Raw genomic sequence first — 23,650 nt, 5'->3', positions numbered from 1 at the left:
TCTTTCTCCTCTCTCCACAAACATTTTTTACCTTTACTCTTGATCTAATACATTGTGAAAGCTCTTTGCTCTCGAACTTCACTGTTTTGGGTTTTCATGCATTTTTATTTTTGTTGTGTATGAAGAAGTAAATTTTCAATATTTCAACCTGGACTGCCAGTTTTTTAAAAAATTTATCTTTCAAATTAATAGTTGCATCATAGTGCATGAATAGAAGTACCGAGACATATTTATCTCTATTGCTCATTCTTTTACTGATGTGGCAAAATCATCTAATTCCATCCCTATTGTATGTCACAGAAAACAATTAAAAACATATTTCATATGATCTTCCTGCAATTAGGTGTGCCATGATTCTTGTTTCTTGTTTGTACTGTTTATCAGATATTTCTGAACTACATTGCTGCAAACTCCATCAAGGTTGCTAGAGTTGATAGGAATTGAAATCAAACAGTATCACACATGCATCAAGCCTCCTTGGACCACACACTCCTTCATTTAAGGACTAGTTGTTTTAGATGTGATACAAGATCACTAATGTTCTTTCTTTTAGAGAAAACGCTTGGTTCTGCAAAAGAAATCAATAATTCTCTAAGTACCTTGCTGAAATCTGAGGCAAAAGTCATTACGTTGCCCCTGCCTCATCCAGAATTAGACAAGTGTTAATGGATGCTCAATACAAATCCACATATCTTATTGTTGAGGCTGTATGATAATGGCCGTAGTTATATAATTTCACTGCATGTTATCATATTATGCAAGACAAACAGTCAAGGGCATATCTAACTCAGTTATTCTTTCCTGCATTATTCAGTATATTAGCATGAGTATACTGCGAATTAGCAATATTTTTTTGCATCGCATATGGAATGCAAAACTCAGAAACCCTAACCCTAACCCTTTTTGTCAGCATGTAAGCAAAGGGGTAATGAGAATGTAGAACTGTAGCTGTGAAGAAAGTCTGAATCAAAATAAAGGCTTTAAAGAACTCATCTTTAAATTGTCCAATTTTGACTGTTTTCTCGTGATTTTGGATTTTGAGGTATGCTTGGTCTTGTACTAAATTTTAGGACATCTGAGTTTACTGTCTGTTCCTTGGAGAGCCATAAGAGCTGTACAGTATACACTATAACTATCCCATAGCTATTTCTAATAATTTTGAAATATAATATGCACTCTTCAGTCCTCCTGAAGAAGTTCAGTCTCTTAGGCACTCTGTTTTTTTCTAGAATCTAGTTATGTACTTGTAGGTATCTTTATCTTTATTTCTATTTTGCTTTGATGCCTTTACTCTTAAAAGCAGTAAATGTTGCTTCAGGTACTATATATACTCTTCACACACAGTTATTTTAATCATTTCACTGCAATAGTTTCCCAAGAGGTTTTGGAGTCATGGTATTTATGCTGCAATTATCTAAGACCTATAATAAAGCACAATTCTTTTCAGACGGGTTAATGTTAGGCAGTTGTTTCTTAAATAATAGTTTTTCCAAGTTTTCTGTGTTTTAGACATTGTTTTTATTTTTAGTTCTGTTTCTACACAGTCTGACATGGGTTTGCGTTCTCTTACAGCTTCCCAAATGTGACCCATGATGTATTCAATTTCACCCTTCATACCACCCTGGCCCTCACCACAAAACTAGTGCTTCCTACACCTGCCAAACCAATCCTTCCAGTACAAACTGGCGTCCAGGCTCAACAAGAAGAACAGTCGAGTGGCATGACTATATTCTTTAGTCTCCTTGTATTAGGTAATCTCTTATTAACTACTTTAGATAGCAGTCATGGAAAAATGAAGGTTTTGAAATACAATTCCAGTTATGCTTTCTGATCTGTAATGCCAGTATGAAAAAAAAGTGGAATGGAAGAGTTTTTTAATTTCCAAGGTAGAAGGAAGCAGATGTGAACATTTCTGAAATAAAATTTGCATACTCTTTTATTCATGAAGGGTGTTGCAGTGACTCAGTGGCTAAGATACTTGTTGGCTGGTTGGCTGGAAAGCTGACAGCCCAAGTTCAAGATCTGAGCACCATATGACAGCGTGAGCTCCTATTGTTGCCCCAGTTCCTGCCAACCTCGCAGTTCAAAAGTGTGCAAATTAGAGTAGATAAATAAGTACCACTTCAGTGGGAAGGTACTAGCGCTCTGTGATGTCATGCTGCCCATATGATCATGGAAATGTCGTCAGACAGAGCTGGCTTAATGGCCTTAAAACGGAGAAGAGCACCACCCCTTATAGTCGGCAGTGACCAGCAGAAAAAAATCCACAGGGACTCCTTTAGCTCTTTTTTTTTTTTGCTTTTGCATATAAGTAAGTAGCAGGAATATCAAATTTCACATGATTAGAGCAGGAACAGAAAATATTTCATTTATCAAAAGCCACACTTTGGGGATGAGGGATTTTTTTTTTCATTTTGTTACTCATTAGGATAAGTTGAATTTGAAAAGATTTTACTATATGAATAAGTATACCCATAAGTTTCCAGAAAGCTTTTTTCGCAGGGTGTGGGCGGTTGGAGAATTGCAACTTTTTCTAAGAGTTTTGATTTCCCTCTTATGATCGAAAACTGCACTGTCAGTGTTCATTTGTGTTGTCAGAATGGGATATGAGTAACCAAATGAGATATGAAATCAGCAATTCAAAAATCCCATGTGGCTCATGGGTGATCTGTATCTTGTTTAATTCCCCATGCAGGAGATTTTAGCAAATGTTATCTGTGGTTTGCTAAATGTTTACAGATTCTTGATGATCTCATGTGTCACAAACCATTTTGTGTGCCCATGGGTCTTAGTGCATTATGTGAAGCTTAAATCTTCTGGAAATAGCATCATCCTATGTGTTAAATAGCACATTTAGCTAAATGTAACCTGTGCCACATTGGCTACTCCAGCTATTTAGCAAACTACTATGGCTGCACACGAAAGGAGCTGATGGCTGCATAGAAATCATGAAAATGTAAATATTTTAAGTTGTATAATGTGTAAGTGCAATTAAAGGCTGCATTCTTCCTTTTGATTCAGCCACGTTGTGTAAAATTTGTAAATCATTCATTATGATTTAATATAATATGTAGCAGAGGTATTCAACCAGTTCGCACCATCTCAGGCGAACTGGTACCGGTGATTTGGCATGGGTTGCCGAACCGGTGGCAACCCCTGGCTGGCCACGCTCTTGACCCGGTCGCCCGGTTGCCCACTTGTCCTGGTCACTCTCCTAGCTTTCCCTACCATGTGGTGGCCATGCTGCAGCTTGGCGGATATCCCAGGCCTGCTGCACATGTGCACTGTGTGTGCAGCTGCTACTCATGCAGTGCACATGTCCAGCAATCCTGGGACATCCGCCTGCCTGCCCGCCCTCCTGGATCACATTTTGTTCCTTCTCCTGGCGGATGCACCTCTTCCAGCCCGGCCCGGCCAGCCAGCAGTTGGGTGGGCGGACGTCCCGGGACTTCTCACACCCTTTGTCACGAGATGCTTGCAGCTGCTGCGTGCTTTTTTCGGTGCGGCTGCTGGACTGCAGGTGGGTGGGTGACTAGGGAGCATAACTCTTTGCCGCCCCCATGGCCCCTTTGCCTGCCACCCCTTCCCTCTCCCACCCGCAGCCCCTTTGTTGGACCCGGAACAATTACCGCTGGTTGGCCCCATCATGCTCGCCCAGTCGCACCTATGTTGGCAACAGGCATGGTCATTTTGAAGTTGAGGGAGAAGTTGGGGAAGGAGGTGGGGGGAGCACCGCTGAGAAGCGGGGAAGTGGCCTTCTAGTGGTCCGACCCGGCATTCAGACCGGCGGGCCACAGGAAGTCAGAGCACTGAGAGAAAGGGGGATTGCCAGGGGGAGCCGCCCTCTCCTCAGCGAATTGGGGCCATTTAGGGTAATCCTAGGAATTGGGTGCGTCGAGTCGCAGCTCCTTGCCTTCTTAGCTCAGGGAACGGCTGTTTTCTGCAGGAGGAGAACTGCGTAGGGGGGGTGGTTTACCTGAGCGACTCCTCTGGTGTCTTTGCTGGATTATTTTGACACTTACAGGTGAGCGCAGCTAAAGGCGCTGCTGTCACACATCAGCCCAGGTCTCACCCCACGGCTCCATAAAGCCAACACCAAAGAAGTGGGTGTTCAGGTGAATTTTGAGTACAATGCTCACTTGCTTTTCGTAAGGCAAATTTAGGTCACTAAGAATTTCTGACTTTTTGTTGGGGCTTCTATTTCAGGTTCTTGGTATCAAGAATATGAGTTTCAATAAGTGTCTTCAACCCTTTTTCCTAGGTTTGACTAAAATCACAGCTTAAGTGTTCTAACAGGAGAGATCCCTATAAGAATATACATACAAGACAAACCTACTTTTTAGTTTTAATGTAATTCCTTTTTTTGCGCATCTCTCAATGTGGAAGAAAAATTTATATCATTCTTTAGAAATGTTATTGTTAAGAGAATTAGTTGAATAAGATTAGAATGGGATCACTGCCAATTTGAACTATGTGTCCTAAAATTAATGATCTTCCCAGAAAGAAGGTTATTTGTGTGTATGTTTACATTGATGCTCTGTATGTTTATGGTAGCTTTTAGAAAACAAAATACACAGGAATTCCTTGTATAAATTAATCACTTATAAAAATTCCATTACAGAGAATTGTGTGTAGCCTGAATGGAGCAGATCAGTGTTCTAAACCCATGTAGCTTATTGAATTAATTTTGAAAGAAAATTGCATCATCTTTTATCCAATCATGACAGTGTGTAACCTGAGTACATAGCTATATTCTACTTAATTAAATCCTGCAATTGCTTTCTCAATTCCAGACATAAAATTACAGGGTGTTGTACCTTCATTGCACTTGGAATGTAAAGGGCATGTTTCTTTTATTTTTCCTTGAACTTTCTTTTGTAGAAGGGACTATCATATTTTACGTCTGTTCCTACTTCTTCGTGAACGGAAGGTGACATCTTTTTGAGTAAATAGTCTAGAATTATAGAATGAGCCTCTTCATAATATGCAATTGTGTAATCTAGACATAGCTGACCTAGAAAAAATTGTTCCCAGGATTGGGATCCATTAAAGCAAATCCATTAAATTTTGGTTCTGAGTTTTTGAGAGCCCCAAGTGTAAAAATAATGATACATATTACTAACAATATAATAGAGAAATGTTTATCTAATAATGAGAGAGAATATTTTAGCCCTTTCTTTCATTAGATTTTCATAGCATCATAGAGTTATTTATTTCCTTTTCTTTGATATTTTTTCTTGATTCAATTTACCTTTATGTGAACTGGGTAATTCTATATGAAAGATATATTTGTACAGTCTGTATATATTATTTAGCTTTCCATTACTGTTTCTGGTTGTATTTTCCCAAAACAGTTTGTAAGCTTTGTTTATCCTGAAAATCTGGTTGTCAGTTTGAATGATTGTTTATACCATCATAGCCTAGTGCATTTTGGTTGAATTGAATTACAGTTTCTATTTTAATAATGTTTGATCTTTTGTAAGTGTGGGAATTATTCTGGGGAAAAAAATCTATGATGATATCTCATGAGGTATCATGTGAAACAATACTGGGGTGTCAAACTGGATTTCTTCGAGGCCTGATCAGCCTTGTACTTCTCTGCAGGCCAGCCGGCTGGGGAGCATGGGAGATGGGACAGACACCTCCAGCATCCTGCCAGCCAAAATGGGATGCGGGGGGCTGCCTGTCATTCCCAACCCCTGTGCCCCATTTTGGCTGCCATACACCATAGACCAATCCTTTGCCATTTCCAGGCTGGTCCCATGGGCCAGATTTAAGCACTTTGCAGGCCGGATGTTGCCTGTGGGCCTTGAGTCTGACACCCTTGCTGCATAAGAAAAAAAGGATTGAATAAATATAGTCCATATCTTTTATAAACAGTGCTTTATCCTTTGCCTTTAGAGAGAATTAATGTCTGGCCAACAAGAACAACTTAATATTTGAAAAGCATTAAATGTGATATATAGAGCTAAAGAAAAAAAGAAGATAATCTTGTGAAAGAAAGTGCTCTCTCTATATACTGTATGGCAGAAAGATTTTTCCTTTTCACAGTTGGCATCATGAACGGCAAAATTATTTTGAAAACAGCCAGTTCTACTATCCTCCTGACAGTGGTTTTGTACCCATGTGTTACCTCTATACAGGTAGTGCTCAACTTATGACCACAATTGAGTCCAAAAGACAGTTGTTAAGTGAGTTTTGCTCCATTTTACAAGCTTTCTTGCCACAATTGTTAAGTGAATCACTGCAGTTGTTAGTAACACTGTTGTTACATAAGTCAACTTCCCCACTGACTTTCCCTATCAGAAATTTGCAAAAGGTGACTGTGTGACCTTGGGATACTGCAACCATCAAAAATTCAAGTCAGTTGCCAAACACCTGAATTTTGATCATAGGACCATGGGGATGCTGCAATAATCAAGTGTGAAAAATGGTCATGTCACTTTATTCAGTGTAACTTTGAATGGTCACTAAACACAATGTCATAAGTTGAGGACTACCTGTAATAACAAGCTCATAAAATATGGCACAACAAAATAAGTTTCTTGTGTGGGGGGTCTACAGATGCTAGTTTGATGGGGAGGGTTTTGGAGAAGAATGCCTTTGGGTCAGTGTTGACCCTTGGCAACTACTTAGATGAGTCCGGGCAGTTTTCTGCGCAAAAGCTATGAAAGTAGTCTGCCATTGTTTTCTTCCTAGGGCTGAGAGAGAGAGAGACTCAAGGCTCCATATCTGGCTTTGTGGCTAAGGCAGGACTAAAACTCCTGATCTCCCTGATTCTACCGATGCCATCATCATTACACCAAACTGACATTATCTATGATTATCACCAACTCCTTCTCTCCCTTCCTACAATGTATGTGTCACTTCAGCCCAAGGAAAATTCCAAAGGATATTCTTTGCAGAAGCACTGTGAGCTTATAGGAGTGGCTATATTGAAATATGGCGGAGAAAATAAGGTGCAGCAAAATGTTATGCTGCTACTCAAAAGGGTTTGTTATTATTTAAGCTCCAGGGTTGAATGTAATTGACAACTTGCAAATGGATTGGTAGATGTTGACTGGAGAGTGCGTCCCAGCAATGACCTTTTACTATGTGTGGTGAAGGGGCAAATAGTAAAAAAAAGCTGTGACTAAGAAAGCATCAATAGAGCACATACCTTTCCAATTCAATCCATGACAGCACTAGGTTGGGCAGGAAAAAAAATGTCTTATATGAAACCTTAGGAGCCATTGACAGACAAATGTAGACAATATAGAGGGAGTTGTATTAGCCTTTTCATTCATGATGAGTGTATTTCCTGGAAACTTACTTAAACCAGCTAATACACTTGGTAAATTCAGCCCAATTAAAGCTGAATATGCTGCTTTTGAAACAATGCCCCCCCCACCCCCCAAAAGGCTAGGAAACCTTATTCTTGATGGTACATTATTATACCCGAGGTCCAGTGTTTGTGGGAAAGCTCTCAGGGCATGGAAGGCCTATATTTATTTATTTGGAAGCATATGACCTTGTATGGCTTCCCCCATTGCCAAATGACTTATTAAAAATGTCCTAGACAATTTTCTAAAAAAAAATATTGATATGGAGAAATAAACAGCAAAATAACCTCTAAAATAATTGGTTGTGGACAAACATGGCTACTTGGGTAATCTCTTTCTCTCCTTTGCAACTTTTTTTTCCTTGTTGAATGAGTCTTTCTCACTTGACTGTTGTGTCACTTGTCACAGTAATATCACATGCTGTGTCCAATAATATCTTCTACTGTACTAAACGCAGTCCCATTTATCACATGAGACCTGAGTTGCATTTCTCCTGAGACAGGATGTTGTGATTTGATTGCTGAATTGTTATTAGATTTTTCTTGTTCAGAGTTGTCCAGAATCTGTCCACGCCCAATTTCCCCCAAATGGTCTTAGCGTGTGATTTTATCACATGCATCATCTCGTTCTGTGCAAGAGTGGTTCTGGCCATTATAGACATGTCAGAAGAAGTTATATCTCTACTGGATTTGGGTTTTTTTTTTTCATGCTGTTAACAACTCTGGATAAGACCCTTTTGAAGAAGCCTGGCTGGAATGGCCTAGTTTGATGAATTCATCAAATATTTTAATATCTTGCACATTTATCTAACTTTGCTAAACGTACTCATTAGAATATTCCCTGCTTTCTCTTTTTTTCTGGGACATTTGCGGAGTTTTGCAGACTTTCTTACAACCCCCTTCCTTCCCCCACACCTTTTTGGTGAATATTGGCTGCTTCTCCTTGGTTTATTGTTACTAGTATGAGGCTGCTGTTGGTTTGGATGCCCTGCAAGTTTTGAATTCCAAAACATTTTTGGATTAAAACAAATATTTACTGTTTCTACTGCTACTTATGAAATGGATCCATTGTGTAAATGGGCTGCTTAAAGATGGAATTATTTGTTAGTTAAAAACGTTGACGGAGCAGAAGTAGAAAAGAAAACTAATTTTTATTTTCTGAAGATAAATAAAAAGATTTGGTTTTTTTTGTTGTTTGATAAGAGGTTTACCTTTTGGCAAGTGTCAATTTCTTTGTGGAGTGGTCTTGTTTACTAAATAAAAGAAGCTAAAACCCAGAGGACAATTGATTACCTGATATGCTGTGCAAAATATAAAAGTTTTTGACAAGCAAATTTGCATGGTTGTTGTTTTATCTTCTCATAAAATGCTTTTCTGAAAGTTGATTTAAAATCTTTTAAATCTGGATTCATTTTTCTCACTTGTGTACCACATCAGATTTGAATCAATTGGATAGAAGCAAGAACTGTATCCATGTATATCAGAATGAATTATATCACAAAAATGCCATGAAAATAAACGCCTGAGATGTACAAGTAGTCCTCAATTGACAACAGTTCATTTAGTGACCAAAGTTGCAACAGCACTGAAAAAAGTGACCTATGACCATTTTCCACATGACATTTGAAGCATCCTTATGATCATGTGATCAAAATTCAGCCGCTGGGCAAATTGTTCATAGTTACAACCATTGCTGCGTCCCAAGGTCACCTTTTGCAACCTACTGGCAAGCAAAGTCAATGGGGAAGCAGTCATTCACTTAACATTTGTGGCAAGGAAGGTTGCAAAATGGGGCAAAACTCACTGAACAAATATCTCACTTAACAACAGATTTTTTTTTGTGGTTGTAAGTCCAGGACTACCTGTAGTGGAGGGTAACATTTGCAGGTAAAATTGCTACATTTTACTAAGTAAAATTGTTTTCTGAGAATTTTATTCATTTATTTTAACAAATTTATATAGCCACCCAACTCAAATAGGTGACTCTGGGCCGTTTACAACATTTAAAAAAAATCCATCATATAATAAAAACCCATTAAAAAAAAACATCCCCACACCTCCTGGCAGCCATAAGAAAGTGAAATCAGCCACTTGATCGGTTCCATCTCCCATTTGTGGTCTCCAGGCCTGCTTAAGAAACCACGGCTTTAGGGCTTTTAGGATAAAACAAGAAGTTGGGAGGACAATTGTTCCTTGGAGGAATGATGTTCTATAAAGAATGGGTTACCACTGAGAAGGCCCTTTTTCTGGTTCTCATTAGATGTACAGGCAGTCCTCGACTTATGACCACAGTTGACCCCAAAATTTCTGTTGCTAAGTGAAACATTTGTGAGCGTTGCTCCATTTTAGGCCTTTTTTTTTTTTTGCCAAACTTGTTACGTGAATCTCTGCAGTTGATAAGTTGGTAACCTGGTTATTACATGAATCTGGCTTCTCCATTGACTTTGTTTGTTAGAAAGTTGCAAAAGGTGATCACGTGACCTTGGGATACTGCAACCGTCATAAATATGAGTCAGTTGCCAAGCGTCTGAATTTTGATCACATGACCATGGGGTTGCTGTAACGGTCTTAAGTGTGAAAAATGATCATAAGTCACTTTTTTTGAATTGTACCTATTGTTTCTATTTCAAGGAATTGTTATAAGTAGGAAAAAGTGGTCAATAATACTCCACAATTGTGAGATGCAAATAACAACAGGAATGGGGAGTTGGTTTTCCAGGTTTAATATGTAAAACAAATTATGTCATTTAGGTGTATACTGTAATTGTAGCAGCTTTTATCATGAGTAGTGAAATCCTTGCAACATTAAATTTTGGAGAGTCTTTTGTAATAATAAAAAACACAATGCCACATCCATAAGAATAATTACATTTCACACCTGGGTAGATGCTGGCCTATGTTGCTTGTGTTGATGTTATTGTATAATTTTGTTAGATTTGTTGCCACATGCTTCTAGGAAAATGAGTAATATTCATATTGTTATGTGCTCACAAAATATTAAGAAATATTGGCTAGAGGCCTTTCACAATGTTCAATGATATTAATTCAGTGGGAAAATTCCCAGAAGCAATAAGGTGAAGCTTAAGGTTAAAGCATTAAGTTTTTAAAATGTTAATTCAATTATTGATAGAAAAGTAAATAGACCAGGTAGCGGATGACCATACAACTGATCTGACAATTAATTTACTTATGTTTCTTAATATGAAAGATGGGACAGTTGGTAAAACAGTTAAATTTTGCCAATTTTTTAAAAAATGTAGTATATAAATACAGGCAAATACAATTCCTGCTCCCTTCAAGCACTGAAGTTGTTATCTAGTTTGGTAATGCAATATCTGCAAGAAAGCATCCAAGTTCAGAAAGCATCAAGAAGCCCACAACAGAGGCCATACTGGAAGAGATCATCTGGAAACAGGTGTTTTTATGGTTCCCCATGTACATTATGGTAAGTATTTTGCTAGAGGAGCTCCAACAGATTCTCATAATAAAAAATATGCCTGCTGATCTAAAAATATCGACTGCCTCTGACCCAACTATCTCATTTTTAGTGATGCTACTTTCTTCCATGTAAACATCTGTTGTCCTGAATTGTTAGTTAAAAATATAACAGATTGGAAGAACTTACAGTTTTTATAATTGGATATGTAGCTTTGGATTCTAGGATTCCTTGCATAAATGAGGGAAGTTAGGGTCTTCCTCCCAGCAGCTAACTGCCCCTCCCCCAATAGATATTTGCTCTTTTCTCCACATCTCATTGTGAACTGTTCTAGACTAATCGTAGAAGTGACTTTTTCCAAATACAATATGTCATGTAAAAGAATTGTTTGGATCAAAGCCATCAATGTTTCTTCTATCCAAAACTGACATGAAGCTGAGAATGACTATGTTACATTGCTTTTGATCAGAACTCACAAAAATATGTGCCCGTAAGCCCATATAAAATATTAAAAAGTTATTATATAGCATTTAACTAGCTGGCTCTCTTTTAGGAATGTTCAACTTTTTTCAAGCTTCAAATTTTAAATTCAAAGGATAATGGCAGAATTTGTTTGATCAAGAATTTTGTTGTTAAATAACTCTAAATATTGTCTGCTTTCTCTTTAGCTATTTGCATCATATTGGTGCATTTATTGATAAGATACAGACTGCATTTCTTGCCAGAGAGTGTTGCTGTTGTTTCTCTAGGTGAGTACTGATAGTACAAGGAAAATTTATTCTGTTCCGGTTGAATAAATGACGGTCACTAATATTTTCAAAGTCCAGATTGTAATTTAATTCAATGTTTGCTTTTTTTGTCATTTGCCTGTATAACATTTTCTTTGTAAGATTCAACACAGCGTAAGTAGTTCTTTCTGCTCCCCCCCTTCCACAGAAAAATCCTGGGAAGTTCACTAGTGTGAAGGGGAGAAATAATATGATTGATTCCAAGTCAATTTATTAAACAATTTATTAGACAGATTTATATGGCCAGGACATGGGAGACTGTGAGAAGGGCAGTCACTGATTATCATGCCTGAACAAGGGTATTGACCTACAACCCTCAGATTGAAGGTTCTTTAATCATGATGATTATACATATTTGTTTTAAGAGAGTGAAGGAGGCAGGTTATTATTGTGCAAGGAGGAATGGCAATATCCAAAACCCTCTCTGTAGATCTGGCACTGCTGTTGGCAGTTTCAACATCTTCTCTGTTTGAGATCGATCAGAGCTGTGAAAGATATAATCTTGAGCATTCTGGGGCTCATTTTTACCTTGTCTAATAAGTGATTGATACTCTGAAAATTATCATGGGAGCATTTGGTTTTGCAATTTTAGAATAGAGTTGGGATAGAAGAGCACTTCCCCAGCTGAGTCGGAGTGTTATTTCTCCTCATCCTGTATGATTTAGTTTTTTTTTGAAATCTAGATATTCTGGATTGTAATTCTCATTGTCATCTACCAATGTGATGATTTGCTAAACTAATTGCACATGATGGATGGTATTGACCAACAGATATGAAGGTAATTGGATTGGTCTTAGCTGGATTTTGAGAACCCTAACATTAGTAGCAAACTCTTTCTGGATTATGGTTGTTGTTTCAGCCATTGTGCAGATTGTTCCTTTAAATATATTAACAGCTGTGCTACATTTCTAGGGCATCAGCAGGAAAAAGTATAAAATCTGATAACTTGCATCATAAACAGTATGTGTGCTCCATTGGTGGGATTCAATTTTTTTTACTACCAGTTCTGTGGGTGTGGCTTATTTGGTGGGTGTGGCTTGGTGGTCATGTGACCAGGTGGGCGTTTGGTGGTCATGTGACTGGGTGGGCATGTGACTGGGTGGGTGTGGCAAACTCAATGTCACTCACATCAAGGGGTGCCTCACTTGGCCCCTCCCCTCCCAGCCATTCCTTGTCACACCCAGCCTCAACATATCAATATTTTCCGTAAAAATGTTGTTCACCATTTTTTGACTTTATTATCTCTGTACTATAGAAGTACTTTCATGGACCACTGAAAGGAGGAAATGACTCACATGCTTTGCCCAAGAGTGTGATAGGCAATAGGCTTTTAAGAGGCTGCCAAAAAAAGGGGGGGGAGGGGCAATGTATTTTCTAAAGCACCAGAAGGCAAATAAGAAGCAATGGATGGAAACTGAACAGAGAGAGAAGCAAACTAAGAATAGGGAAAAACTTCCAGACAGTGAGAACAATTAACCAATGGACCTTCTTGTCTCCAGAAGTTCTGGGTGCTTCAACGCTGGAGGTTTTTAAGAAAAGACTGGACAGCCATTTTTCTTAAATGGTATAGGGTTCCCCCCAAGGTCCCTTCTAAGTGTTATTCTTACACCGTTCCCAGGACCTCAGTTTTTCATGCCTGAGAAGGGGATTGGACTAGAAGACCTCCATAGTCCCTTTCAACTCTGTTAAACACACATGTATTTATGCTCTAGACCAGGGGTCTCAATCTCAATTTACCTGGGGGCCGCTGAAGGCAGAGTCTGGATGAGGCTGGGCTGCATAAGGGATATTATGAGAGTCTGGGTGAGGCTGGGCCGCATAAGGGATATTATACTTTCATATCACGGTGGGCGCCACAGGATATCGTCCTGCGGGCCACAATTGGCCTGCGGGCCGCAAGAATGAGACCTCTGCATGAATGAGACCTAGAGTCTAGACTATTAATATGTAAACCCTGAAAAGTACCTGGGAAAAAGAAAGACAGTAAAATCACTCTAGGTGTAGGGACAGTGTAAAATATTAATATATGATAAATAATGGAACAATTAAAAATAATAGCACAGAGTTTTCTCTGTCTCTCTCCCCCCTTCCTTCCTCTTTCTTTCTTTCTTTCTTTCTTTCTTTCTTTCTTTCTTTCTTTCTTTCTTTCTATTCTTTCTTTCTTTCTTTCTTTCTTTTTTTCTTTCTCTTTCTTTCTTTCTTTCTTTCTTTTTTTCTTTCTTTCTTTCTCTCTCTCTCTCTCTCTCTCCCCCCCCCCTTTCCTTTCTTTCTTGCTCTTCCTTCCTACTTTTCTTTTTCTTTCTCTTTTCCTCTTTACTTCTTTCTCTCCTTTTTCTTGCCCCCCTTGTCTCTATCTTACACATACACACCAAATTCTCTCTCATGACACACAAACACACACACATACCTGGTCTGGGAAGAACTTATCGGATGAACTTTCTACCATGGCGAGGGGGGCGAGATGTAGGCTGGCAGGGAGCCCAGCGGCTCTCAGCCCTGGACCAGGTCTGGGCCTCTGAAGAAAATGGGTGATGCATCGCGTTTAAGCCAGAGCAGGTAGTGAGTGGGCAGCGGCTCCGGGGCAAGGCTGGAGCTGGGGAATCATGAGTTCCCTGACCCAGCTGAGGCAGCTGGTAGTTCCAGGGACTCAGAATAGTGAGGGTCCCTGGGGCCCCGGCCCCTGACCCAAGGCGAAGGGTCAGTGGGCGGCATGCATTGCTTACCTTTGGTGAGCTACTGGGTATCAACAAGGCAACTGGGAGGTGATTAGCTGGGCCACGTGGTGAAAGCAACATATATAGGGCAGGGGTGGGCGGGGAGAGCTTCGAGCAGCCGGAAAAGATGAGCGACTCGAGTATCGAGCAGCCGGAAGCGACGAGAGACCGTCGGGCAACCATACCAGTTTGGGGGCATGGCCAGCCAGAAGTTGCTATCAGTTCTGCGACCCACACCAAATTGTTGCTACCGGGTTGCCAGAACCAGTGCGAACCGTTTGAATACCACCTCTGGTGTGCTCTCATTTAAGAGGGAGGCAGACAGAGTTCTTATGAACAGAACTAAAGAATTTATGATGAGATAAACTTATGATCCTTTCTCTCCCTTATTTGTGATTAGGTAAATATAGTCATTCTTTTAAGTTGAGCACAACTCCTAATGTCTGGATGAATATTTTGGGGACTTTCCAGGCTAGTTTATAGTCTGGAATTTCAGTTTCCCATCCAAGTACATTTAAACTCTTAGTTTATAAGCATAGACAGAATAGCTAGGTGTTACTGCTTGCTGGAACTAAAGATGACTATGAATCAATCTTGTCTCGTGGGGACTCCATGGATACTTTTTTTTCTTCTTGGCAGCAGTATAGAAGTGATTTGCCATTGTTGTCTTCTGACAGAGAGAAATGGGCCAGTATTACAAACCATAAAAGCTGGTTTAAATGTAATTCACATTTACGTTTTGTAATCTACAGTCTGAATACTTTACCACCTTCTTGAAATGTTGTAGTGGTACTCTTGTGCTACTCCAGAGCCCTTCAAAGAACATTCTATAGAGCATTGTCAAAAGGTGGGAATGCAAATGAGTTAAAAGATAATATTAGCCGTTTTGTTTCAGGGAAGAGCAAAATAAGCAGTTCCACATGATTACGATACATCACCTGCTTGTCCCATAGTTTGTTGAATACATAGACATAGTTGTTACCATCAACATCATTATTGTGTCATTGATATATGTGCCTTTTCTTCCTCTTTACATAAATCCAGTTCTCTCAAGACTTGCTATAAAAATTGTAATTGTTTTGAGGACAGATTTAATAAGAAGAAAGGGAAATCACTTACATGAACATGGTCATGATTGTGTCATAACAGTTTTCCTTTTAATTGGAAATGGCATAACTGAAGCTAGCTACTTCATTTAGTTTTTGTAATCAACAACAAAAACTCAAAATTAAAATTCTGAAATTTTTATTTATTTTTATTTTATTTATTTGTCGAGCATGTATTAGATAACAAATATGAGAATAGATATGAGCAGATAACTAGAGCTTGCTGGCCTTAGGAAATGCCTATAAAATGAAAACAAGAGTGTTCCCTCAGTCGCTAAGGCATGAGTCATCAATATGTGTTTATATGGGTTGAGGTGAATTTTGACCTAGCAACTATAGGTATTTGTATATGATTTCCTCCCTCCCTCCTTTATTTACTTATTTCCCTATTTACTTTTCATATGTCTGAATTGTTTTGTTGTCAATTGCCTAAAGTTACATGACAACTGCTGTGTATATGTAACAAATAAATAAATACATGCTAAGTTCTTTAGTTGTCTAACTCGAGGAATTGTGAAATTGTTCTTTGATATCAGAGCAGATAATAGCAGCTGTAAAGCTGTTTTCAGTTTCCTGTTCTGGTCTTTCAGCAGATTGGTTCTGTTATTAATAACTTCAAGACAGGATAAGCCCAGAAGTCAGAGCTTTATGAGAAAATTTCAAGGCATAATGAAGATGAGAAGGAAGAAATACAGGACCACTGTTTAAGACTATACTTACCTTTAGATGACTCATATGCAATGGCTTACAACTTTCGATGATCACATGAACAGATGAATTGTTCTTCGTCTTCTCTTTCTTTTTAGGTATCTTGATGGGTGCAGTTATAAAAATTATAGAATCTCAAAAGCTGGCCAACTGGAAGGTATATCAGCAATTTTTACCATACATTTATCATATAATTGATGTCATACTTATTTTCAATAATTCAGCTTGAATTGCCCAACTCCCAATTAATATTCTTTTCTTCATTGCTAAAAGAGGAATAATTTTTTATTGGTCATCTCAGTTCAATAAGGTGTACAAACAGCTAGCTGGTAAGTCTAGGAGTTATAATCCAACACATAGATCACATCAGAGATAACTGGCATAATAATCACACAGCAATTGAGCTCATTATTGGGCCATGAAAACAGGATGCATAATAAACATTGTAAAATGGCTTCTGCCTATTTTGTATTCCATAAACTCCTTTCCCACTCACCACTCAGTTTTTATTGAGCATTTTGGAGGGAAACAGGGAACCTCTTTTCCTTTGCACTTTTTGTTAACCTTAAAATGTTTTTGTACTTTTATAAAACTGAGATTTCTTAAGCGACCAATGGTCTACCTCAGAGGTGGGCTGCACATCCGTAACAACCAGTTCTCCCAATGCAGAACCGAAAATGTGAGCGCATGCACGCACACCCCCTTCGTGTGTGGCTGCAAAAAGACAGGGATTTCCTGCACGCGGCAGCTGCGATGAGTAGGGTGGGCAAGGTCCAGAAAGCAGCTGGACTGTGTGGGTGGGGCAAGCGAGCCAGATATATAGGAAGAGATAACACTGGGGCAGATGGGCAGGCCCAACCGGTGGGCGGAACTACCGGTACAGGCGATCCGATCCAAACTGGCAGCAGCCCACTATAGTTGACCTGCAGTCAACTATACTCCTTTTGCGATCTCATGGAATGAACAAGGACAGCATTTTCAGTCTAATTTAGGGGAATTAAGAAGTGAAGGATTAAGGTTTGTTTTACTTGTGGTAGGTTAAAGGGGAAAGTAAGTAAATTTAGTCCCTTAAAGCCCAGCAACAGGTTAAAAAAAACCCAAAATTCACCTTAGTCACATTGAATTAAAAACTGCATTCTGAACAATCAAAAGACCTGCTTTGTTATATATTTAAATTCAAGTATCCCTAATTTTAAATATAGAATTTTAGATTCTTCATGCCAATGGGTGATACTTAATAACAACACATTACTTCACTATATTATCTTTGTTATCAAATTACCTATTTTGACAATTCAGATATTAGGGTAGTACATTCTTTGAGGTTTCTCAGTTCTTCCTCCTCCTATTTTCTCCTCAAGTGCAACCCTGTGAGGTGGTCACTCAGCTGACTATCATGTCTAAGGTGGGACTAGTGAAGAAGAAAACGACCAACAACAAGATGGATGGGCTGAATTAAAATGGCAATGGAAGACTTAAATGACTAGGTTAAGAACAGATCATCCTGGAGAAAATCTATCTGTATGAGGACTAGGAATCCACACTCACTTGGTGGTACATACTGTAATAAAAGTATTAGAGATGCTGGGTTTATCTTTGTTCCAATATGGTATTATTCCCTTTCTCATAATTCCTTAATCTTTTTGTTTGTGGTATTTTGCAGGAAGAAGAAATGTTTCGTCCTAATATGTTTTTTCTTCTTTTACTTCCGCCAATTATATTTGAATCTGGGTATTCATTGCACAAAGTGAGTTTTTTTTTTAGTTGTTTGTTACAATTGTTTGTATACAGCCTACTCAAGGTCATTTATAATAGTAGAACAAACACAAAATAATATTGCGAAATCCACCAACCACAAGCAATATTACATTTTATTAAGATTACAAACATTTAAAACCCTCTAGAAGCTCAGGAATTTATGGAACTCATTGACATCGCCCACATCATTGAGGGACCAATAAATGCCAGGCCTGCCCTTTATATCTGCTCTCTGTGGTTAGCCAGAATGAGTTTGAATGTGTCATTCCTGAGGAAGTGGAAAGGAATATTGAAATTACAAACCAGGCAACTTTTTATTACATCCTCATTTTCCCTAGCTACTGAAGGTCACACACAGGGTGCCATGGCTGGGTCCATTCAGTAACGGAAAGAAATTATCAGAGATAGCCAGTTATGGAAAGGCCCAATTGGCATGCTGAACTGTCGTCTTCTAATACTCTCCCCACTTCTAATTTCGATCTCTACTATCCAACCATTTGTAAAACAAGTCCCATGTTCGAAAATACTCTATGTCTTCTTTTTCTTTTATTTTTAGTGTCTATCTGTCAATTTCTGTACAAACTATTTTTTTTTAATTACATCTTCTTCTGTAGGTGTTTCCTCATTTTTCCAGTGCCTTAGTTTTAAAGGCCATTCAATATATGGTTTTCCCCCCAGGTCTTGGGTTTGAGTGGGTGGTGAAACTCTTACAGTTTTTTTTTTCTGGATGGTTTTCTTTTCTGGAGGGGCAGAGGATCAGTCCCTTCTTTTCTGCTTAATTACATGGTTTTTATTATTGGTTTATTCTGCCCAGTTTTGTCATTGAGTAGGGCAACTTTATTAAACAAACAAGAAAGAAGAAAGCAAAGATGAGCCTCAACCTGCACAAATAGTAACCTGAAAGTCCAGTTTGTTCATGCTGGATATATATGATTTACCAATATTTACATATAGATGAGGAAATGAATCCTGTGCTTCTCCAACCCATGTATTTATTTATTGAATTTATGTTTTAGCCTAATTATGTGGTATATATCATTAATGTTTACATTTGTTTGGATTCTGATCCTGATACTCATTGCAGGTGAATTTTGGTTTATAGCATTTTCAAAACTCTCTTTTGTTATATTTCTCTTGTACTTTCTTATTTTAGGGGAACTTCTTCCAGAACATAGGCTCCATCACCTTGTTTTCTGTGATTGGGACAGCTATTTCAGCTTTCATAGTTGGCGGAGGAATTTATTTTCTTGGTCAGGTGAGACTGTGCATGGAGAACTTTTCATGCATGGACTTTGTTGTGGTGTGGAACGCTCTCCAGAAATTAAGGATGTAGAATGGAGTTTAACCAATGACAGAAATGATAGAGAATAGCTGGAATAATTGGTAAAGATGAATGAATATATCCATTTTTATTTCTCTCAATACTTTTCCCCTTTCCAATTTTTTCATAGTTGCATTATTTTAATAATAATAATAATTGAATGCATTTTTTCATGCATTTCTCCTAACAGAGGAGTGAACTCCTCATTTGCAAAAGGAATTCCTCTTAGCCTACTGCCTTCCTTCTCTAACTAGAGCAGATTAGGCAACATGGAATCAGGAGAAGAAAGTGAAACACTTTTGTATGGATAGGAAGTTTATTCATAGTGTTGGAACTGAACATTTCCTGGACGGATTTTGTATACAGATTTCCTAGCACACATATTCTTTGCAAGCAACTATACCTAATACATTTTTAATATTACCCTTATGACAATCTCAATTTTTTGCATACTTTCTTCTAATATACACTTTTGTAATGGTATTTTTATTGGAGAATCATTTCATAAGGGCTTAAACATATGCAAAAGCTAATAAATTAAACCAATGTTTGAGAGCCAGTTTGGTGTAGTAGTTAAGGCACCAGGAGAGGAAACAAGATATTGGGAGTTCTACTCATGCTTTATGGATGAAGCCAGCTGGTTGACCTTGGGGCCAGCCTTTTTCTCTATGTCCTAGGAAGAAGGCCATGGCAAACTACTTCCAAAATCTTGCCAAGAAAACTTCATAATCTAGATCAGGAGTTGACTGACTCAAAGGCTCAATCAATCAATCAATCAATCAATGAAGTAGTGCTTTATAGGACAAATTTTTGCTTTTTACAGTTTCCTGGAATTACTGCATTTCAGAATCTTTCAATGACATATTATCCTTTGGCTATTCAAAATCTGAAATTGATTTCCCAGAGTTATTTACTATCCTGTCCCTTGGATCTTCTTCGTCATAGACATCATTTTACTTTTCAGGTTGCTGGCATTTTAGATAAGGAAACAATAGTAATTGTTTCCCTAGCTAAAACAGGAACTGTAGTCTGACTTTCAGATGATTTTAATTAAATCCCAGAGCAGCAGAGGAAAGGCAGAGTATCTCCACTGGGGAATTCCCTGGTAATTAATTATTGCCACAGCAGAGACTGTATCTTTATTAAACGTAATGTAAAGCAAGGTGATAGCACCAGCATTTATCTATCTGTCTGTCTGTCTGTCTGTCTGTCTGTCTGTCTGTCTGTCTAGTTTATATTGCCACCTATTCACCCATGGCGACTCGAGGCGGCTTACACAATGTAAAACCATATTTAAAACAAAAAATAAAAATAAAAACAATAAAAACCTAACAAAAAGAATCAAATAAATTAGTAAAGTACAATAGAACAAAATTTGGGGAAAAAAACAAAACAAAAAAAAACAGAAAATCAAAAACCAACTCCCATTTCCCTCCCTGATGATAGCAGATCACTGATGGGCTCCATCCCTCTCTGGGTTCCCCAGGCCTGCTGGCAAAACCAGGTCTTCAGTGCCTTTTGAAAGAGAGCTAGAGTGGGGGCCATTCTAATCTCTGGGGGAATGATTTTCTAGAGAGATGGAGCCACCACAGAGAAGGCCCTTCTTCTGGATCCCACCAGGTGTATCTCCCTCAGAGGTGGGACTCGCAACATTCTCTGCCTCCTCGCTCTAATGGGTCAAGTGGATGTGATTGACAAGAGATGTTTCCTTAGATAACCCGGACCCAAGTCATGAAGGGCTTTAAAGGTGATAACCAGCACCTTGAATTGCACCCGGAAACAAATCGGCAACCAATGCAGCTCCTGCAGGAGAGGTGACATATGTGCACACCGGGGTTTGCATAAAACCATGCGGGCCACTGCATTTTGCACCAACTGGAGCTTCCGGATGCTCTTCAAAGGCAGCCCCATGTAGAATGCGTTGCAATAATCAAGACAGGAAGTGACCAGGGCATGAGTGACTGTGAGTAGGGACCGCTGATCCAGGAAAGGGCATAACTGCTGCACAACCCGCAGTTGCGCAAAGGCCAATACTTTAATACTTGCAGTAAATCAGAAGGTGCTTAAATTTAAGATAGGACCAGAGGTGGTATTCAACTGGTTCGCACTAGTTCGGGCAAACCGGTAGCAGTGATTTGGCATGAGTCGCTGAACCGATGGCAACCTTGGCTGGCCATGCCCCCAACCCGGTCACCCACGCGGTTGCTCTCCTAGCTTTCCCTACTACATGGCAGCTGTGGTGCAGCTCGGGCGGATATCCCAGGGCTGCTGCACATGCACACTGTGTGTGCAGCTGCTACACATGCAGTGCACTTGTGCAGCAGCCCTGGGACATCTGTCCGCCTGCCTGCCCTCCTGGACCACGCTTTTTTCCTTCTCCCAGGGACGCCCCCGCTACTTTTGCTCTCGTTCTCAGCTTCTTCCGTCGAGGTGCTCTTAAAGTCGATCTTTAAGAGCTGGAGGACGTTTCGTTAGATCGCCGCCAACTCATCGTTGGGAGAAATGTAGCTCCTGAATACATGAGAAGTCTTGGGACAGAGTAAGCGTGTCCAGCGGTCCACATCACGTTCCTTCCCACGGCATCCGCTTGCTGCTTGGGTGGCCAGTCCGGTGCTGGCAGCGGGTTCTGGAGCAACAGTGTATGCCAGCTGGGGGGCTGGCAGGCTGTGTCTACAGCTGGAAACCATTCCTCCCCCCCCACACACAAAGGATGGCAAACTGCCCCGCCCCCTGCCTTGTCTCACCTCATCCTGTGGGACGAGCCTCCCACCCACCACCTCACCCACTGTAGACCCCTGGATTCCCTCCCCAATCCCGCCTAAACCCACAGGCACCATCCTTGCAAGCTACATCAAGTGGGCCATGACCCTGACCACACCCAGTCGGTCATGACCACTCTGGCCACACCCTTTTCCCTGAGCACATCCCTCGGGCTCATGGAGGACAGTCATACTGCTGATCTGGCCCTCAATAAAATTGAGTTTGACACACTCTTGACCTAAGCTATTGTAATGTATTGATGTAATATAGATAGAAGCAGTGTGGCCTTTTGTAATTGACTGATGGAAATTCTAACTATTGTCTAAGTTTTTTGGGAATGGTACCCAGTGTGTCAATAACTACTGGGACCACCATAACTGGTTAATTCCATAATCTTTCAATTCCGATATGCAGACCTTGACTCAAGGGTGCTTTTTCAAAAGGCAAGTGGACTTAGCTTTTTCTTGAAGACGTATCACTTCTCATTCAAGAAGCTTCTTCAGTTCTGATTGAATGATGATATGATGTGCTGAAAGCACTGTTTGTTAGTCTGGGCATAAATGACATTGATTAGTAATCTTTAATTCCATGATCTTATAAAAATGAAATTGCTGCAGTGAGCAGTTCTATGCTTCATTGAACTATAAATTAATAACTTTAGGATTTTTTTTTGCATTTCATTCTGAATGCAGGAGTGTCTTCAGTATTTTAGGAGAAATTCAGCCCTTCTTGATTGCAACATATTATATTTGTTAGGTCATAGGAATGTTCATCACAGCCAGGCTCTTGAGGGAGACCAAAGGCAGCTTTTCTTGAAACATACAAAAATCCACATCAAGGCAATACCTTGGTGAGAATGGAAGATTTATGTTTCAAAAAATCTTCATGGAAAGTAAATCTGGCACTTTCCTCATTTTTGAAAACACAGAATCCATCTGTAAGCTCAAACAAGCAAACTCACTTTGTGATTCTTGAGCAAATATGCTAGTTCCTTAAGAGGAGAAAAGAGGAGAGTTAACTTTTATAAGATATTTCTGTTTTTTTCAATTTTTCTAGGCTGATGTAATTTACAAACTGAATATGACTGACAGGTAAGTTTTGAGAGAAATCTTTGTTGTGTTTGTAAGAGTAAATAGCCAATGTTAAGTTCAGTGATGATATAATGCTTAAATAGGGTTTAGGTAGGTAAGTGGAAATGTGAATAAAAGAAGATATTAACATGGTATAGCAATATGCCTTCAGCCCTTTAACTGTAGAGAAGAGGTCATTGCTTCTTGATTTTAAATATACAGCACCAGATGACTTGCATCACATGGTTTGGCTAAATCTTTATTAGTTTTGAAAAATCCTAGAAAATGGCTGAAAGATTACTGGAAGAGAACAGTTACCTATATCTTAAGGATTTGATGAACTAACAACAATGATTAGACAGATACCATTGTAATTATATATTATGTTGTGTATTATTTGTTAAAATGCTATGTTTAAATCGAAGGAATACATGTGATGATAAAAGTTCTCGAAAGGTGTTGGGGCTGTCCTGTTAAACCAGAAAAGAAATTAAGTTCAACCAGTTAATAATAAATATTAAATTAAAAATTTAGATTAATTATGATATAATGAATATCTGCCGTTGAGCAAGTTGCTTTAAATATTTGAAAAAATATGCTATTTTTATTTTTTTGTTGATAATTGTTAGTCTACATGGTCTCAGATTCATCTTCTTTTAGAATGAGAA

The 23,650-nt window shown here is 39.0% G+C and overlaps 1 protein-coding gene across 1 annotated transcript in view; it reads left to right on the top strand.

Moving 5' to 3' along the window:
- The window catches only part of SLC9A8 (solute carrier family 9 member A8), a 51,257-nt gene that overhangs the window by 3,499 nt on the left and 24,108 nt on the right, over positions 1-23,650 (top strand). Inside the window, exons 2-7 of the mRNA XM_026697496.2 lie at positions 1,573-1,751; positions 11,426-11,506; positions 16,172-16,230; positions 17,737-17,820; positions 18,985-19,086; positions 22,969-23,003. Coding sequence (XP_026553281.1) covers positions 1,573-1,751; positions 11,426-11,506; positions 16,172-16,230; positions 17,737-17,820; positions 18,985-19,086; positions 22,969-23,003 — 540 coding nt within the window. The remainder of the gene's footprint in view (positions 1-1,572; positions 1,752-11,425; positions 11,507-16,171; positions 16,231-17,736; positions 17,821-18,984; positions 19,087-22,968; positions 23,004-23,650) is intronic.

Source organism: Pseudonaja textilis, chromosome 3 (genome assembly GCF_049901715.1).
Source record: "Pseudonaja textilis isolate UNSWEBS1 chromosome 3, rPseTex1.2, whole genome shotgun sequence".
NCBI lineage: Eukaryota > Metazoa > Chordata > Lepidosauria > Squamata > Elapidae > Pseudonaja > Pseudonaja textilis.
The sequence above is the reverse complement of the archived record's forward strand: the minus strand, read 5'-3'. Positions and strand labels throughout refer to the sequence as shown.